Raw genomic sequence first — 19,430 nt, 5'->3', positions numbered from 1 at the left:
ATCATTTGAAAGCATACACTTCACTTCAACAGGTCGTTATCTGCTCGCCCAGGTAGTACATGAACAGCGTGTCTGGATCTAAGTCCGACAGCTGATGGACCAGAATTCCATGTTCATGAAAACTACCGTCTGTCAGCTGTTTGAACACAAAGACCGAAAGCGCAAGAAGTGTGTACGATCTATGGAAGCTCAGATAGCTTGCGACGCAATTGGCTCCGTCGGATCTACTATGTCATCGTCTGAGCCGTTCAGGTGGGGCGTGACGCAACTGTCCCATAAATCAAGGAAAGTAACAGTAGCGTGTCCAAGTACAGACGACTGATAATCCGAGAATTTGACGCGTTTATGAATGCCCTGGATCACCATATATTTGAGCACGAAGGAGGAAAAACAAAAAATAACAACCAAGAACTGACCACGGTTGCAGATTCGTGCATTGGACATGTATGGCCTGTCAAAGTCTTACTAGTAGCATGTCCATCAGTCCAAAATCTTGAACGAGATTATGATATACGTACACAAGGCAATTCAGAGTGGCATTGGAGTAGCGTGTCGAAGCCCATGCAGCTGAGAAATGCAATATTTTAAGAGTGCACGTAAATGAAAGCAGCTGTCTAAGCAAAAAGAATGACCATGATTCATAAAGGCCAGATGGCCGATGACACCATGATATTGAAGAGGTTATCACAGCATGGCGTCATCAGTCACCTGAACAAACAAACAGTGAGTGAAGGACCTGGAAAGGAAAAGTAGCACGTCTGTGATCAGGTGATCGGGTAGTTGACAGAGAAAAAACTTACTATGATGTGTCCGAGGACAAAGAAAGATGGGAAAGGGTGGCCTCCATAGTGGTAGTAGAAAGTTCCTGAACGCGAGGAAGAATGTGTCTGGAGGATCTGTCACAGGAGCAACACTTTAGTCTCACATATATGCCATACTCAAGTATTACTATGTAGGCAGACCAAATACGATAGTCGTTCATTCTGGGTTTGACGGTATAGTGCCCGTCCGTCGAGCTTTACGCGCAGATCTATTCTTGTCTTCCATGACCGATGCGAGTGAGGTAACAAGAGAAAATATTGGCACAGGTGTGAGTACTTGAGTTCCGCATTGCTTGCGGTTACATAGTTGGTTCATTTTTTGACTCCGCAAATGCTGTACACTGCAAACTGCCGCAAACCTTTGACACATGTCCAAAATGGGTACCATGTGTCAAACCTTTAATAATATGTCCCGAAGGGTTTTCTCGCCAGAAATTGCCGATAATTTGAAAATTTGCCTAAGCGAGCCAATGGATTCATGATCTTAAGAGACCTTTACAAGGCACCTAATTATATTTATGAGACCCCGATGGAACATAGACGACCGTAGCTAGTAGTTACACTGGATTAGAATATCCTCCATGTGTGGTTTCAATAGATTGCACAGAGGTCTCGTTTCATAGGTAGCGCAGAGGTCTTATTTCATAGGTAGCACAGAGGTCTCGTTTCATATGTTGCACAGATGTCTGCTCTCATAGACTGGGCATATGTCTCATTTCATAGGTTGTACAGATATCCCACATGATGGGTCACACAGATGTCTTATATCATATATATGTTGGTTGGAAGGATGCCGATCTCGCATGCAGGAATTCAATGCACCTTGGCCATTCGGAATCAGGCAGGTAAAAAAAATCAGATGAAGCACGAGTGTTATTGCTAGTGCTGCCGCGGTCCGGTCCAGAACCACGGTTCGAACCGGACTTTTGGTCCGGTTCTCTGTGGTTCGGTCCATGGTTCCCTCACCAGCCAGAACCGGACCGGAAAGCGGTTCTGGGTTCTGGACCTTCACTAGTGGTCCGGTTCTGGTTCGACTTTCCCGAACCTTCCCGAACCGTTCCTTGACCTTTGAATTCCCTCGACTTCGACACCAACCATGACGACGTCGGTGTCCATGTTGACATCAAAACACCGTCTTCGAGATTTGCATTATTTGTTAATCAGGCTACTGTTAGCCTTTTTGAAGGTAAGTACTAATCAATTTATTCTCAAGACTCTGACATATGTTTACCTATATCACAGATATCTACTTGTTCTAGTCTATATGCTTCCTGGATAGTCATGATCCTCCACCGGTTCTCAACTCTAACAGATCTCCTTGGATATTGTCGCTCTGTCTAGGTGAGTATCTTTTTTTTTTGCTTAAGTCCATGTCTCATTTTGTTACAGTTCTTGACCCTAACTATAAGTTAGCATACGTCGAACAGTGATGGACTGTGACGAAGGTCGCAAACGGGAGGGCTCGTCTTGAGGCAGTGGTGAGTACTATTCAAACTTAAGTACCCTACCGGTCTCTAACTCCAGATGTATTCTTAGTTTGACAAATATTATCAAGCGCCTCCAGCCCCAGGACCACATCCCAAGGAGCCAGAGGCCACGTCATCAACAACGAAAGCTTCGATTTGTTATGGTGCTTCCTGGATGCGCGTGTTACGACAAACGGTCGTGTGCGACTAGGATAATCTAACAGCGACAACCACGACAGTGGTACCGAGTGCTGAGAGTCGTCAGCCTTTACAGACAAGCAAAGGTTGCGTACTCGAACGTAGCTCGTGGTGGTTAACGAGGGGTTACGCTGAGATGATAGCAGGGTTTACAGACAGTGAGAGGCGTCACTGAAGGTACGAGTCGATGTCGAGCAGGTAGCTTTAGCGGGACAAGGAGTTCAAGGGTAAACCTAGTAAGATTAAAGTAAGGAACGTCTACTGTTAATCTTCGACCTTATATAAGGCTACTCTTCGTATCTAAGCTCAGCCTAAAGCTGGGTTCTAATCTGCTTATCTACATGAGTCAGAGATAGCGTCCATGAGGTGGGCTTCTATCGTAGATAGGGTCCATGCGGTACCCTTCTATCAGTACATGAGGCAACACGAGGCTTGCCTTCTATCTTGATAACATAAATAGGTCTTCTAGACCTATGTCGTCATGTGTCGTCACGTGCGGTCCAGACCGCTTATCTAAGCCGGCAGTTGCCGCTTATCGTCTCTCATCATCTGTCATCATCTATCGTTATAGAGCTGGTGAGACTCCGGTATCGTCTATAGCCGTGCGGTGGCAGAGGGCTGTCTGCTGGCGGGGGACTCGTGCCATGTTACTGTAACAGCGCGACGCTATCATGGAACGTCAAGCTACAGACCATCGCACGCGCGATCCTCATCAAGAGCTCTCTGCATACCTTACTTCACCATTGGAGGAGACTGATGATGTTGTGGCATGGTGGGGTGTAAGTCAGCCCTCAAATTCATTGTTCCCCGCTTACATTCTTGATTAGTTACATTCGCTGCAGTACCCAACACTAGCTCGTGTTGCGCGTGATTACCTGCCCATTCAAGGCAGTTCCGTTCCCTCTGAACGCGCTTTCTCCAGCGCAGGCATCACATCAACTCTGCACCACAACGCACTCGCATCATCCACTTTCTCCACGCTACAATTGATGAAGGCAGCCTATAAGAATGGACATGTGTCATCAGCAGTAGAGGCAGAAGGGTATGCAGTTGGTATGCAGTTAGACTAGCTACCCAATGTCATGTAGATGTCTTGTGAATGTTTTTTCCGTTGCTTGAAAAATTTTCGGTTCGGTTCGTGTTCGGACCAGACAAGAACCGGACTGGACCATTGAGAACCATTCTCAATGGTCTGGTTCTGGGTTCGACAATTTTAAAGAACCGAACCATGGTTCGGTTCTTGGTTCTCGTCAAGGACCCTCTGAACTGGACCGAACCGGACCACGGCAGCACTAGCGAGTTCGAACTTCGATGTTCGAAATCGGGGTATCAAATCCGCATTAGTAGGAGTACGTATTGCACGTCCCCTATGTTGGAGTATACATTTGTATTCTTTTGGTCTCAGTTAACGTTGCGATTGGGAGCTATGATTCTAGAACTGCTCTGCTCACGTACATTGTAGTTTCAAAATTTTCAAACTACGCACGTAAAACCCGTTGAAGATATTAGTGACTAGTACTAGTGCTGCCGTAGTCCGGTCCAGAACCATGGTTCGAACCGGACTTTTGGTCCAGTTCTCCACGGTTCGGTCCATGGTTCTTGCGCCAGCTAGAACCGGACCGGAAAACGGTTCTCGGTTCTAGGTCTTCCCAAACGGTCCAGTTCTGGTTCGGCCTTCCCGAACCATTCCGAACCCTTATCGACTTCGACTTCGACAACATCTGCCTCGACATCAGACTGTCGTCTTCGGGATTCACGTTGTTGATTAATCAAGCTACATTTAGCCTTTTCGAAGGTAAGCACTAACTAATTAAACTCTCAAGTCTCTCACCAACTCACCTCTATAACAGGAGGTTCTGTTCATTGAGGACCGGCTACAACACTGCGCAAGACTACCTTTTACTGGAGGTGGATATATTAGGCGCGATCAAGGTGGATTTTGGAGGGATTGTGTCTTGCACTATGCTGCAGAGGTGCGTATTATGATTTGTACTCTGAATGCTGATGGCTCCCTCGAGGGCCAGCACTCATCGCTACCAGCGCACAACCCATCACACACCACGCTACCTGCGCCTATGTTGATGCCTGCCACCTCACCGCATCCCCTCTCACTCGCTTGCTGTTCTTGCCGGCTGACTTTTGCTGGCTGGCTCGCCATGTCTCACTCACCCACTGTCTCTCGCTCACTGTCTCACATGCCCGCTGGCTGCTCTCGCCCACTGTCTCTCACCCTCTGTCTCTCGCCTGCTGTCTCTCACCCCACTTTCAAACCAATATTCCGCGACGACTCGACAAGAGAACAGAGGGGATCCATAGGAACGGCAAAGACACGCATGCTAATCTACTGCCCACCCCCCTTCTCCTCCAGAAGACATGCCATCGAGCTGTGATACGCCTCGCCACTCTACCCCAACGCCACCCTCTCCACCCACATCTCAAACACGTCATCAAGCACCAAAACATATCCCAGCACCATTCATCACTTGACAACCTTCCAAATATACCCCGACGAGACCGCAAGCACACCGCATACAAAGCCGAGGTCGTACATCGGGACTTGAATGAGCTTTCGCTAATATGCTCGAGTAAAAGTCGTGTCATTCACACAGCAGGGAAACTAACATTTTACCACCTTTTTCCGCCAGTGAAATCACATCCTAATGGCGGTTAACCGGCAGCTTACTTCAAATTGCTTGTCTGGATCAGACGCCGCAGGTTCACATTCCCCACGGTAAGCATTGGTTGTTATTGTGTTTTATTTCATTCTCACCATTTGTATAGATCAAATCAGTTAGCTCTTGGATCAGCGGCTACAGAGGCAGAGAGGGGTATGTAGCCATGTCATTGGAGTAGCTACTCAATGTGTAAACTAGTATTTCAATGTTTTTTTTTTCATGCTCGCTGCTGAAAATTTTCGGGTTCAGTTCGAGTTCGGACCAGAAAAAAACCGAACCGGACCACAGAACCGTTCTCTGTGGTCCGGTTCTCGGTTCTCGTCCAGGACCCTCTGAACCGGACTGAACCAGACCACGGCAGCACTAGTTATTGCATTAATGCTGATGCGGGTAGACACAATGTCAATCAAGGTAATATGTATGGGGTGATGCCAGGGTATTAAAAGGAAGGTGCGGTGAAAGTATCTACCAAAGGAGTGAATAGTGCCGGTCATTATGCGAGGAATTTCAGAACGAGCTTCCTATAAGAGAAGTCAGCCCCAAAGCAGTGAGTCCTGGATGGTCGTCTGCCACTGAGGGCTAGTTGTTTTCAGGAGCTTAGGAACGACCATGCTCCCTGGAAACTCGACAAGGTCCATCTGAAAAAATTCAACGAGCAGGCTATGGCATAATCAGCAATCGCATGTGCGATGTAATAACAATAAACTTACTTTCGTACCGCATTTTCATATGTTCTGTGGGCTGACTTCGTATACTCTGGTCCTGCCTCTTCTCTCGCAGCTTTGCGAATAGCTTCGAGCGAGCAATCCACGAAATTCCAGAACTTTGCCTGAGGTGAATTTGGGACCCTTACCGTTTTTTCTTTTGCTAAATCCAGAGCCACTGTTGTTGTTGTTGTCATCGTCATAATCCTCATCGGGTTCTTGCTGGCCAGCTTCTTCATCATGATTCTCGCGAAATTGATCTTCCTCTCGGTTGTCCATCACGTGTCCTCCCTCTCCAAGGTCACCATCACCACCAGTGTCGTTGCTCACTCCAGGTTCTGCTTCAGAACCTCAGCCATCCAAATGGTCCATGTTGTCTTCAAGACGATCTCCATGCTGCTCGCCATTCTCGTCCGCCTCTGTGCCTACTTCGCAATCGAGTGTCATTGCAATTTTGATGCGGAGGTCTTTATGAAGAGAGGGAATGAGCGAGCTTGAGTAAAGGTCCTTGAGTGGGATGGCTTTATAGTCACTGACTCCAATAAGGAAGATTCGCAAGCAGCGTTGCTAGACTCGCGTTAAATACTTTATAACGTGTATTAGAATTAAAACATACTAAAAATGCATATCTGTTCCAATGACAAGCTTCTACCTCAATTACACCATGAGCCAGTGATTTGGCTGTATCCATGATGCTCATACTGCTTGGCAATCAATATGACCAACTTAGAGGTGGTCAGCGTCACGATGATTTGCATGGGACAACGAAATACAAACCTTGGCCTTGAGATTACCGCGAATAGAAGAGAGCAACTCACTAACGATTTTTGAGAGCTGTGCCAAAAGCTCTACGTCTTGCATTAGTGCGGCTGGCAGCTTGAATACCTCGCAATGATTCTTGATAAAATCCTGTTGCATAGTCAATTCGTGCACATACAAAAGGCAGTGAAAAGGGTACCATAATGATTCGTATGTGTATCTGTGACATATGTGGTAATGTTTGGTGATAAGAGACATGCGGTCAAGCAGCTCTGAAGTGCGGACTGTGTTTAATCTTGTCAGTATGGTGCCCTCTGAGAAGGCAGATAGCAACCTTGAAATCCTTGGAATCAATTAGTTCTTTCAACTCAAGGAGAGCAGCCTTTTCTTGATCTTCATTCCTTTTGAATAAGGCAGGCTTTCAGGTCAATTAACATGTGAAAGATGCTTCCAGTCTAATAAAGAGTGTCAATGAATGTGTGCAATCATAATCTAATAATGTTAACATCAATAAACCTATGAAGAGCCTCCTGAGGGCAACAGGTCTCCTCAGTGACTTGGTTTGCATACAACTTGAGTCGTTTTGTCAGTGAAGGCGAATAGTGACTGAGCCATGTTAAAGCCATCATCAGAGTCTGTTCTCCAGTGGCACATACCAGCCATGATAGGCTCATTGAGAGATGCTTCGGATGGAGTCTGCAACATGATACTACCGCCAGGCCCATCAACAACAGTGTGAGAGGCTGAGTGGTGGCTCCCTGGCTGCATTCCCAGCAGTGAACATTCTCGCTGGATAAGACTTGTGGTCCCAGTTGCAGGAGGTCGTTGAAAGGATGCTGAAAGACTCCTGCCCCGAGGCCCCCCAGCAGTAGCTGGTGTCAACAACCCACTCGTCAATCCAGCTCTTCTGGGCTGTGAGCCACCTGTTTTGTTGTTAGAACTTCCAGACCGCACAGGAAACCGTTGGAGCAACATAGTCGAGCAGAGAGTTGGTTGGGTGAGGGAAACTGGAGGGAGCAGCCAGTCAGTGTGTGTCACTGATATCTTCCGTTCCGAGTTGTCATAAGTCTTGTTCGGCTGCATACAAGTATCATGTTCAAGGGAGAAAGATGATAAATCATAATACCCACTGACAGAATTGCATCTGCAGCAACGAATAAAAAATGTGCATATGTGACATAACGGTGTACTATCATGACATAAGGTGGAGGAGACATCACTTGGCGTCCTCCCAGATATAGTAAAACATATACTGGAGGCCTCAAAAACTTTGCTCATCCCTCCTGCGAGATTCCAACACTGTGACCCTCCTTCACATCTCTCCCGCCTTCGAGGATTCTTCATATCCTTGCCGCTACCTGAGGGTTCGTCATATCCCTCCCGCTTTTCTCCCGTTACCGAGGATACATAGAATAGTCCATGAAATAGTGTGGGTGCTGCGCCTGTGACTGTGTGCGAGTGTGAATGGCCTGCACATGAGCTTGAGCCATCCAAGCTTGCTGTTGGTGGTTTGGGTACATCTGGGCATGTGCAACGCGAGGCTGCAAACCCGGTAGCTCGGCTTGCATAAAGTGAGCGGTAGAGGTGTGGGGTTGGTGTGTTGCCAGAGGAGGTTGTGAGCTGAGGAATGAGGCCGTGTGAGTGGGGTGCACAATGGATGCCGCATGTGCTCCTTGAGGACCTGTATCAGAATATGACATGGAGGGTGGAAAGGGAGCCTGAGGGTGATGTGGAGCGTGTAGCAAAGGTCCAATTGGCAGCGGCAGAGGGTAATGCGAGGCTTGCAGTGGGGGAGGCATGAATTGGTGGGATGGGACTGTCAGACCCTGCTGACTGGATGGAGACATCTGTCTCGAGGTCCCAGCAATTGGCTGCCCAACATTTGACGATGCCGTCTTCCTCCTGCCTCTGGTGCTGGTACTGCTTGTGTTCTTTCTTGGCTTGGGGGCTATCTTTTTGGTGGGAGTACGATCGAAGGCAGGAAGTGGTACTGTTGCATTGCAAACACTTTCCTCCACAGCAGTCACACCTTCTTGAGGCTTGGGGATGCTGCCCGATTTCTTTGCTGCCTTCTTGTCTTTCATCTGCTGTATGGCTAAAGTTCGAACTTCAGCCGGATTGGCGACTCTCAATGGTGACTCACAAAGCGCCTCAGGTATGACCAGCTGAATAAGATCACAGTTGTGAATTGAGTAGGCGTTGAGGAAGAAGTATGGAGTTGGCTGATGGTCGACAACAGGCTTCGTTTGAATAGTTTGTATCCATTCTTGATGTAGGTGTTGCTGGCGCATGTCTACACACTTCGAATCGATACAGTTGTGTTGAAGATTGACAGTGCAAATGATATCCTGTGATCCAGCAATGTTCAACAGACAGCTCTGAGTGTTGGAACATGTCACTTACCGTCGCCATTGAGACTGTTTCATCTTCTGTAAGGTCGAGACATGGTAGAAAAATTGAAGGATGTAGTGTAGGCCCGAATGAAAAAACTTGCAGTGCAACATGATCCACGGTTCTACTGGTGCCATGTGATATAAGGATCTCGCGGATACGCCCAATAGACATCTGCACACATATTAATCCTTGATTGCAGACAGACCAAAAATCATTTACCTGTCCATCAGCGGGTCGTCGAAAGATGACATGACTATTCAGATCTGCTCGTTGAAGGTTCAACGATACAGCGAGGCACGAACAATGCTCCTGGTTGTATCTATAAATGTTGTAAGGTCGCGCGTTGCCTAGTCTGCTATACTTGAGACGACAAGTGCGTTCGACCCTAAAGGGGAAGCGAGTGCAGCAAGGATCTAGAGGTATGCGCTGAAAGCGCTACTGGTTGGCCAATGCGAAGCGCGAGAAAGCGCAGGTGCGCGCAAGGCGTGGGAATGCGCGCGTGTATGGCGCGAAGCGCGGGAAAGCGTGCGCGTGTATACAGATATGAGAGAGAGTAAGAGTGAGTTTGCTTAAGTGATGATATGATGTAAGACAAGAGAAGAGAGATGCGAGGTGTAAACAAATAGATTTCTACTATGTTCTGCTAGGTGAATAGTGGGTAGTAACCAGTAAGTCCTCTGTCGTTCTGGTGGGAGAGTAAGTTTGTAAGTAAGTATGTACTGCTGGCGCTTAAGTATGGCGCCTAAGCGCTGTCATGCGGAGCCGAAGCGCTACCGAGTAAGGTATGCAAAGATATATGTAAGTAAGGGTCCATGATAAAAATAAAGATGGAACGATAAGCAAATGTGAGAAATGGAAATATACGCACTAGGGAACTTGGTGGACAGTGGATGGATGCTTCCGGATGGCTGGCGCTATAGGGCGCTCAAGCGCGGGAAAGCGCGGGCGCATATACATCGTGAAGTGCGGGAAAGGTACGCGCGCATGGCGCGCGTTGCGCGGGAAAGCTGCGCCTCATATAGAGATAGCTGCAGGTAGCACACAGAGTGATGCTACAAGTTCGTGCCATGTACTCCCCAGTGAAAACTGCCATATTGCACAATGAGAGGCATGAGTCTCTACATCATTCTCCCTTGCTCGTCACAAGTGATTTGCCATGGTAGTACGAAACACCAGATCGCAGAGTTTTGAGAATTTTTTGCACAGCGAGTATCCTTCCATTGTACTCCGTCTGTTCGTTGTGCCTTTCCATTAACGCCAACAGCAGTATCAGGACTTCCAGTGCCTATGCATACTTAGCAATGGTATGACAACATACCGCCTAACTCACCAGGCAGTGGAGGCTCACACAAGATACTTGAGATACCGAGAAGGTGGGCCTGTTCTCGGTGTTCATTGAGATAACATAGCACCTGCTCTCCTCCACGAACCCATCTCTTAACATTGTGATCATACCAATATCCACCAGTGGCAACGTGTTTCACGATGTCCTGGTACGCGAAGAGTCGACAAGTGTCCCTGCTGGGCGCACGTCGATTGCTGTGAATGCACGACAGTCGGAAAATGTGATTGAATGATTCATATCTCTCAGTGGAGAATATGATTGCAGGTCCGAAACGACATATGAATGCTGGAAGATGAATCAGAAAGTGAAACTTCAGCTTGCTGATGAGAATGCTCGGAGCACATTGCGCTGTGATATTGAGGAAGTCCTTGATCATTCTGGATAATCTTGCCTATTTAAAGAAGATCGGTTAGTCCATGACACCTTTCAACACTTAAGTAGCATAAACTGACGAGATATTCTTCAGTATCTGGTATTGTCGTGTGCCAAATGAGCACGACAAGTTCCCTGATAACGGACCACCCATTGAGGACTGTCTGGGGGACGAGGTCATACACCAGGAAGGGCATAACTTGGGCTAGGCTCTTGAAATGTTTACCTATTAAACCGCCTTTATAATGACATATATAGTCAGCATTCAGAGAGGGTGCGTTCAGTCCGTCTTTGTCAACAGACTCGAGGTGGCTCTGAAAAATGTGCAGCAGCTTGGCTTTCTCCAGGATAAACACGCTCTGACCCCAAAAATACTTCACCACGCCCAACAATACTGTATGGAGGATTTCAGTTGGCGTATCCAAGTGGATGTTGATCCCTGTGAGACAATATTGTGAGTGCGACATGAATGACATTGATCAAGCTTACCGTTCATCCCAAACAGCGGATTCATTGCATCATTGAGCGTGGTACCTCATAATAATTCGTCAAACTCCTTTTCGAGTGCTGCTGTGATCTCGCTTTCGGATGTTGCTGGTAAGCCTGGCCCTCGTTTGCGGAGTTTCTTTCCAAGTTCTACGAGAGACTCAAGGATGGATGCTGAGGCACTGTCACGAACACCTGTGGAAGAAATGGCACTCTGCACTTTTGTCGTGGCACCCGATTTCATTGCAGCTTCAAATTGATGTTGAATGTTGTCAGTGGTCTTTTCAGGTGTTCGTAAACTACCTGACTACGAGTATGAGATTAGATCAAGTAAGAGATGCTGTGATATGTTCGTACCTTGAATATACTGTTGTAACCCTCTTCAGATGCCTTGTATTCTTTCGTGCCGCCAACGTTACACGTCCTGCAGAAATAGTTGCAATCAAGGCCTGCATGACTGCATTCCTCGGCTTGCATAGGATTATCGCCAGCAAGAAAAAGTCCACACGGAATGAGCATAACTTCCTCCTCATCTTTACAGTCCCATGCAACAACGCCAGACTGCGCTGCATTACTGCAAATATTCAGGAATAAGCGAGAATGAATCCAGAGAAAAATGTACCAAAGAGAATCTTTCATTGCTCGCATCAGTTCCATTGGAGTAGCGTGGGGTGACGATGTGACAAATCGCACAAAGAACTCCTTCTCGAGCATTTCACGAGGTAAGTTTGCATTTGACATATAAATAGTGTGGTGCTTGTTCCACTGCTTCAAAATGTTGCCCGAGACATCGTCCATGAAAATTATGAGAGGGACTGTATAAACCATTCGGCCTTGCGCCTTTTCACACAAGGGATTAGGCTCGAGTGACCTGTATTTAGCAGACGACGCTGTTACACACTTAAGTTCACATCTGTCAAATAAGACGACCTAGATCTAACGTACCAGTGAGTCCACAGTCGAGCTCATTCATTGATGAAATATCTTCATATGACCATGCAAATGTTGAAGTCGGGATAATTTCTTGTTCACCATTGATAATAAATCCTGCCTATTGAATGCTTTAGAATAGTACACGACATGATAAAGGTCACTCACATCAGTCTGTTGAGCAGTGCGACCGAGCGCATAGAGGATTTTATTATTGGGACCTTCAACACCACCCTCAACAACCGGAGAGCCAAGGAAAAACTGTTCCGGGATGAAGTAGGCTCCTGAAGACTCCTGTAATAGCTCATTGACAAAATATATCATCCCATCCACTCGTGCTGCAGGAGGAGATGGAAGGTCGAGCAACATCTTTGTGCTGTTGAAAACTTGCAACATTCCTTTCCCACAATCCTCAGGATAATCTTGCATTGCGAAACGTGTAAGTGGGTTTGCATAGTCCTGGAATGATATGAATGCAACACCCTGATACGAGGTAGCAGAAGATGGACCTTTGCAATTGTGTTCACAATATTATTAATGTAGAATATATTCCCTGACCGGGCAGTAACCTTCTCGGTTGGTCAACCAACAAGATCTTCAATGAACAGTTGACACTTTTTGGTCGCATCGAGTGAGGGCACATTTTTGGCGCCAAGCTGTTTTGCCCAATTAAGTACCGCTTTCTTCTGGGCATCTGAGAAGGGAAGGCGTGGAGAGCTGAATAAAAGCGATGTCATAAAATCCTTGAGAAGAGTATAAATGTTTCATTGCACAACTAACGACAAGTGTACTCACAGCTTGTGATGGCCAAGGGTAGGTTGGATTATCAGGAGAGATGTCTTTGAGAGCATATTTTTTCGCTGGAGGTTCATAGTCTGCAAACACATTTAAATACAAAACAGCACGAAAGGAACAACTCGAATTCACTCACCAAAAATATCAATCCCAAAGTCAGGGACGTTGTTACGACAAACGGTCGTGTGCGACTAGGATGATCTAAACAGCGACAACCACGACAGTGGTACCGAGTGCTGAGAGTCATCGGCCTTTACAGACAAGCAAAGGTTGCGTACTCGAACGTAGCTCGTGGTGGTTAACGAGGGGTTACGTTGAGATGATAGCGGTGTTACAGACAGTGAGAGGTGTCACTAAAGGTACGAGTCAATGTCGAGCAGGTAGCTTTAGCGGGACAAGGAGTTCAAGGGTAAACCTAGTAAGATTAAAGTAAGGAACGTCTACTGTTAATCTTCGACCTTATATAAGGCTACTCTTCGTATCTAAGCTCAGCCTAAAGCTGGGTTCTAATCTGCTTATCTACATGAGTCAGAGATAGCGTCCATGAGGCGGGCTTCTATCGTAGATAGGATCCATGAGGTATCCTTCTATCAGTGCATGAGGCAGCACGAGGCTTGCCTTCTATCTTGATAACATAAATAGGTCTTCTAGACCTATGTCGTCATGTGTCGTCACATGCGGTCCAGACCGCTTATCTAAGCCGGCAGTTGCCGCTTATCATCTATCATCATCTGTCGTCATCTATCGTCATAGAGCTGGTGAGACTCCGGTATCATCTATAGCCGTGCGGTGGCAGAGGGCTGTCTGCTGGCAGGGGACTCATGCCATGTTACTGTAACAGACGTCATAATCACATAACTCATTCTCCTTGTTGATGGGGGCGAGTGGTGTCGAGAATGAGATTTCACCGGAGGCAAGATTCTCTTGCAGTTCGGCAAATAGATCAGTAAAGTGTTCATCGAACTCATATACCCAACTTCCAACGGCATTGTTCAAGTGCTCAGACAGCGGGATCTCCAAGTCAGCCTCACATGCATTGTACGAGTCTATCTCCATCAGACCACTATCAGCATCCATATGATCAAGTCCGAATGATTCAGCTTCCACATCCGGGTCCATACTGCGTTGTTTAGGATTATTCCTGGCCCGATGCAAGTTTGCCTTAAAAACAGGATGAAATTTTGATGCTCGGTCACTCTTGAAATTTTTGGTGTGGCATGTGTGCTTGTCTGATACAATATGCTTCTGGATAAAACGGAGTTCCATGGTACAGTGCAGACCGTTCTTCTTGGGACATACATTGCAAATGATGCGACTCTGCATATCATCGCAAAATTGGAGAACTGTAACAAGTGTTAGATTATTATCAGACAGACAAGATATATAACTCACTTGTGCCGTCGATGATATCATGCTTCATGGCTGATTCGGGTCTTAAGTCTTGGTCAGTGTGTCAGAGGTGGGAAGAGGTTGTGAGTCACGTGGTTCACACATGATGAAAGAACACCAAGTCCAAAGTCCCACGTCTTCTTTGAATTCTTGTCAAGCTTGCGCGAAATATAATGCCTGGAGTGCTCACCAACATTGCAACTGTCTATCCCGATGTCCAAAGCCAGGACATGGATGACGCGACATTCAAGCCGCTATTCTTCACGATCAAATTTTCTGGTACCCTTCCGAAGCATCTGATAGAACAAAATATAGTGAGTATTATTAACTGCCTCCAACAATTTGCTACATTCATTCGCAGCCTGTCGAGATATCAGTGTCAATTGCTGAAGAATACGGGTGCTTCACTATGCCCTTCGTAAAAGCTATATCATCGATGGATCGGTGGCAGTCCGATACTGAAAGCATGCTAAATTCAAGCGACTCAAATGTGAGCATATTTTGCTGCGTCTGACTTGATGAAACTTACATTGTGCTTCGAGTTTTCTGGTATCATCGAATGTATTCCCCCTCCCGATGAAATCCCCATCCCATTCCTCCCCCTTCCATCAATGTTCAACCACACTAATCAAGACGATTGGGCGAAGCTATCAAAAGAGATTGAGGGGTGGCTTGTAGAACTCGATACCGAATTGTCGCAGTGGATGTGGGGACGGGACACATTTTGGTTGACATTCATTGCCGCATATCCCTTCTTCCCAAGAGGCACCTGGCCAATGTGGGATCCCCGCATACCGTTGGAAGGCACATTCATTGAATGATGGCTAGAGACTTCGGGTCATAGCATCACAGTCGACCAGGAAATTATGGTGATAGACTTGGGCGATACAGAGGACTTGAAGGAGATCTGGGATGCATTTTGTAGGGATGCCGCCCTTTTCTACCCTTATCCCCTCATTTCTACTGACTAAACTCACTACAATGGTCCAGAGGTTTTTTTGAAGCAGGTTAGATATACATACAAGTACATACCTTAGAGTCATTGTTGTGCCACCACTTGTTATAATATGTCTCAAATGTCGATTATGTTTCATTTGAAGTATCAAATGGCTGCAGGGATAGATAACTTGCAAGCTTGAATGTTTGAGCAGTCATCGCCGATCAGGTCGTTGCAGGCATGGAAGTTTGTGATTAGCATTGTGTAGACAAAAATAGCACGCTCAAATATCTGTAGGATCTCTGACAGATGTCTGTGCTATGTCTCATGCCCGATCTTGTCCATATGACTCATTCTGATTTCCCTCACATGTTCACCATGCGACATTTGTACAACCTGTGGTTATACATGCACAGCCTATTGCCACCTTGGTGGGAGATCAGGCAAAATTCTTTTATAGACTTCTGAATTCACGCCTTTACTCTATGAATTTATTATTTATCACACAAACACCCACAATAAATACAACCCAGCTGGTTCCCAGGAGCACTAAATAGTTTTCTCGTTAGCTCGGTTTCGCCCAAAGCGGCAGTTTGTAGTGTACATCAGTAAACTCACATGCTCTGTACAGAACTGTACAAGCCCACACAGCGTGCTAGGCCTACAACCTGGTACCCTTGTGACAGACAGCGGGTTTCCAAAAGCGATTTGGACAGTACTGTACAATTGCTCACAGACATCCTGCATGTCCACAACTCGGACACTGGCAGTTGCTGAATGTTTGTAAATTACCTTCCCCCAGTGCTTCCCAGTCCCATAGAGTAGCAGTAGTACACACTCACACTGTCACAAGGAGTTCCAAATAATCTGATCATATTGTGCGGACAAAAATGTAAACAAACACGGCCCAGCTGGCCAACATGCAGTAGTAATAGTATCCGAGCGACGACGAGAAAAACACGACAAAACTAGTCAAGTACCACCTTCAAGTGAGTGCGCTTCATCTCCAAGCTGCCACGAGAGTCAACCTTCAGGCCTTCCAACCTGCCGTTGGATAGATACGATCAGTGTCATAGAAAATGAATATAAAAATACTCACCAGCCATATGCGGCCCACTCCTGGAGCTGCTTTACCAGCTTTGGGCCATGATACGCATCATCCAAAACAACGCCCATCATCTCCAGCATCTCCTCATATTCTGTTTTGTACTCCTTCGCAGTGAACTTGGGAAAGACCTTGCCAGTACCGTTCTTTTCGAAGCCAAGGAGACCACAGTCATACTGCAAATAATGAGTCAGTAACCTTGATATTTAACTTGAGTAAATAATACTGCAGTGGCAACGAGAGCTAAGCACGACAAAGACAGCTGTGTGCGAAATATTTCTGGCCTTCGCTGAGCAATTCTGTAAGGTCCGGTATAATAAAATAACACAACGGCTTCTCGAAGCGCAGGACTTGCGAAATTATTGGTCTTTCCCTGTTCAAATCGTACATCAGCACAGTGAGGGGTGAAACAAGGAAATAAAAATAAAAACATTGGCATCGAATCCACCTCGTAGGAACAGAGAATCTTTGCGCTGCCTTGATGCTTCGTGTGAGACCCACACTGGCCGTTCCAGGGCAGGTACCTCAGCAGGGGGAACAAGACCCAATATGCTCAGGGCAAGGGAAATCACAACCTTCTTCAATTCAGACCGCCAAGTCGCAAGATCGTCATAGAGCTGTGATTATATGGTGTGAGCAGGCTTGTAATGATGGAGAAATACTTACCAGCCTTGCCATGTTGGATTTCTGTGCAGGCCACACACCTACGCTAATTGAGACCACAGAACTCAGGAACATGTGAAGACTTACCGGTTTCTACCTGCTTCCCAGCTTGCTCCCATGCAAGCTTGACCGATAAGAGGACTTCCATTATCAAACATGTTAAGTCATGGGTCAGAGATGGAAATGGGTTTTCCAATGCATGGACAGCGCGACATTCTGCCTTCGCGTCCTCCAGGAAGCCTTTCCAGCCAGTTCCGTACCACCCGAGTTGAGTGGGTTTTGCTTCAGACCGCGATGTCGGAGCTTCTTGTTGAACATCAGTTTCAGTTTGCCGGCGTAGTACTTCAAGAGCCTCAGGGTCAGGGAGACGACGCCAGCCATTCTTTTTCTGGTGTTTCTTGAGTACATCATCTACCTTTGGTTGTGTTAACACGAGATTAGCAGCTGCATCGTCTTTACGTGAGTTCTGAACATGTGGCTGCAACTGCACCGAGGTGAGACTAGCTGCTGCACCATTTTCATCTTCGTCGTGTGAGTACTGAAAGTCAAAGTCGGGTGTCAAAGTACGTGGATTTTGAAGTGGCTGAGGTGGTTGTTCCTGCGAAAATCCTATACATATAATAAGAATCAGTGACATACATAAAATGTGAAGAGCGTAACCTGGATGTGTTGTGTGGCGTCCACGAACCGCTCCCCATCCGACAGTATCATTTTCACCAGCATCTTTGACCCCTTCTTTGGTATCTTCATCCGTTGAACTCTCATCATTCTCATCACTTCCGTCAAGATCTGATCTGTCACTTATTGGAGGAGGTCGGTTCTGAGGCTGTAGCGCTGGGCCTGTAGGACCCTCTGGGAGCCTCGGGAGCGCAGTGCCTTTAAACATAGGCTGAATATCGTACTGGGTGACATTCGGAACACTTGGCTCCAAGCACCCACCTACACCAAGTGATGATGGTTGAATCCGCAGTGCCAGGTCTATAACATGCTCTGGCATTTGAGGGGAAGTGGCAGGCTGATAATAATACTTGATAGCATCCGAAAACCTTGGCTCTAAGGGTGCACTCGGGATAAGCGATGGCACTGAGCTGTTAGTAGGGGGGCGTGCAGCTGCAGTACCAATCATGGCAGCCACGTAGGGGTTATTCAGGACCTGCGAGTTCGGCTCTAAGGGTGCGTGTGGGATAAGCGATGGCACTGAGCTGTTAGTGGGGGGGCGTGCAGCTGCAGTACCAATCATGGCAGCCACATAGGGGTTATTCAGGGCCTGCAAGTTAGGCTCGGTACCAGGCGGTACAATTGTCGTTTTGGGCACATCCTGTTGCGTGTTGGATGCCTTAGTAGATAAAATAAATGAATATAAAGGTGGACACAACTTACTTGAGATGCATCAACAAGATTCACATCTGCTGGAGCATATGGTGGGGGAGCAGCGACCTAAGAACTGGAATTAAGCATCAATTAGTGTCTGATTGTGACGACTTACCTTTCTAGACTTGTGGCCTTTACCTTTGCAAGAATCAGGAGCTTGTGGGTTCTTTGAAACATCAGCACCAAAGGTCGTTGAGCCTTTTGAGGACCGTTTACATGATGGTCGTTCAAGGACTGCGTCAAGTTTTTCTAGCTGTGAGTTTCGTCCGCCCGTCCCTGCATTCGAACGTTCAGAACGTCAAGTGCCACCAAGTTCATCTGAAGCACCCCGTGGAGTTTTCTTGGATCGTCCAGTTGGAAGGCCAGTGTCAGGATCTTGAGCCACTTTGGTCACCCCATTTTAGATACCTCTTAGGTTGATTGTTGTCTATAGAGATTTGTACCTAAGAGGTATGTTTCTGCTGGTCTCTCCAACGTTCCACGGTCCTTCCCTATTATTTTTGTGGACCAAAAGAGGATGTACTGCCCATGGACCATAGACCATTGGGACCATGTCATGGCACGTACCACAGGGTATTTTGGACCATATATCTAATGGATTTTCCCAGATATACCGGAGTGTCTGGGGTCACAAACCACCTAGATTTTCATTTTTTGCGATAATTTTCTGTTGATTCTGATGGTGAATAGCATTGAACTACCATGAATGTTTGTGTTATATCTACCATATAGAATCATATAATGGCTGAAATTGTGAATGCAATTGTATATTGCTCAATTTAGTGTCTTGCTAGGAAGACACTGTTCATTCTGAAGTCTGGTAGTATTTGTGGTCATATCTGTTTAGTTCTACTATAATTCAATCAATCTTCTCGCACTAATAATACAAAGGATACACTGTGACAATCAAGCCTGCACTAGGCTTGTATGATTGCATTACCATATTTGTCTATGTGTTACCGGCATACCTGGACCTACCTTTCTTATCTGTCACTCAGCTGAGCCTCTTTGACTAGTTTA

General features: G+C 46.5%; 6 protein-coding genes across 6 annotated transcripts; 1 reads left to right on the top strand and 5 right to left on the bottom strand.

Annotated features, from left to right (window-relative positions):
• Positions 1-5,693: 5,693 nt before the first annotated feature.
• On the bottom strand, positions 5,694-7,840 carry F5147DRAFT_775479 (uncharacterized protein; the record flags this gene model as incomplete). Its single annotated transcript, XM_041441734.1, has 9 exons — positions 5,694-5,820; positions 5,871-5,952; positions 6,014-6,202; positions 6,251-6,431; positions 6,481-6,493; positions 6,567-6,589; positions 6,642-6,773; positions 7,194-7,700; positions 7,754-7,840. The coding sequence occupies 9 exons, from the start codon at positions 7,838-7,840 to the stop codon at positions 5,694-5,696; spliced, it is 1,341 nt and encodes a 446-aa protein (XP_041290957.1).
• An 888-nt stretch (positions 7,841-8,728) lies between these two features.
• Positions 8,729-8,974, bottom strand: F5147DRAFT_536424 (uncharacterized protein; the record flags this gene model as incomplete). Its single annotated transcript, XM_041430161.1, has 1 exon — positions 8,729-8,974. A coding segment is annotated over one exon (246 nt), but the record flags the coding sequence as incomplete, so codon positions are not given.
• A 1,523-nt stretch (positions 8,975-10,497) lies between these two features.
• F5147DRAFT_746518 (uncharacterized protein) lies at positions 10,498-12,048 on the bottom strand (the record flags this gene model as incomplete). The annotated part of the gene is made up of 5 exons (XM_041439856.1): positions 10,498-10,647; positions 10,815-11,173; positions 11,404-11,527; positions 11,578-11,794; positions 11,843-12,048. The coding sequence occupies 5 exons, from the start codon at positions 12,046-12,048 to the stop codon at positions 10,498-10,500; spliced, it is 1,056 nt and encodes a 351-aa protein (XP_041290955.1).
• Positions 12,049-12,136: 88 nt separating this feature from the next.
• Positions 12,137-12,887, bottom strand: F5147DRAFT_746517 (uncharacterized protein; the record flags this gene model as incomplete). The annotated part of the gene is made up of 4 exons (XM_041439855.1): positions 12,137-12,271; positions 12,394-12,609; positions 12,660-12,719; positions 12,741-12,887. 4 exons carry the CDS (start codon positions 12,885-12,887, stop codon positions 12,137-12,139), a joined length of 558 nt encoding a protein of 185 aa, XP_041290954.1.
• Positions 12,888-14,507: 1,620 nt separating this feature from the next.
• Positions 14,508-15,155, top strand: F5147DRAFT_775476 (uncharacterized protein; the record flags this gene model as incomplete). Its single annotated transcript, XM_041441733.1, has 3 exons — positions 14,508-14,648; positions 14,696-14,824; positions 14,877-15,155. 3 exons carry the CDS (start codon positions 14,508-14,510, stop codon positions 15,153-15,155), a joined length of 549 nt encoding a protein of 182 aa, XP_041290953.1.
• A 1,084-nt stretch (positions 15,156-16,239) lies between these two features.
• Positions 16,240-18,968, bottom strand: F5147DRAFT_807475 (uncharacterized protein; the record flags this gene model as incomplete). Its single annotated transcript, XM_041443382.1, has 11 exons — positions 16,240-16,315; positions 16,371-16,552; positions 16,603-16,749; positions 16,808-16,993; positions 17,043-17,080; positions 17,127-17,577; positions 17,607-17,648; positions 17,728-18,375; positions 18,420-18,476; positions 18,526-18,686; positions 18,854-18,968. 11 exons carry the CDS (start codon positions 18,966-18,968, stop codon positions 16,240-16,242), a joined length of 2,103 nt encoding a protein of 700 aa, XP_041290952.1.
• Positions 18,969-19,430: the final 462 nt, after the last annotated feature.

The sequence above is a fragment of the Suillus discolor genome (genome assembly GCF_016758755.1).
Source record: "Suillus discolor strain FC423 chromosome Unknown F5147scaffold_40, whole genome shotgun sequence".
Lineage (NCBI taxonomy): Eukaryota > Fungi > Basidiomycota > Agaricomycetes > Boletales > Suillaceae > Suillus > Suillus discolor.
This window is presented reverse-complemented; position numbering and strand designations above follow the sequence as displayed.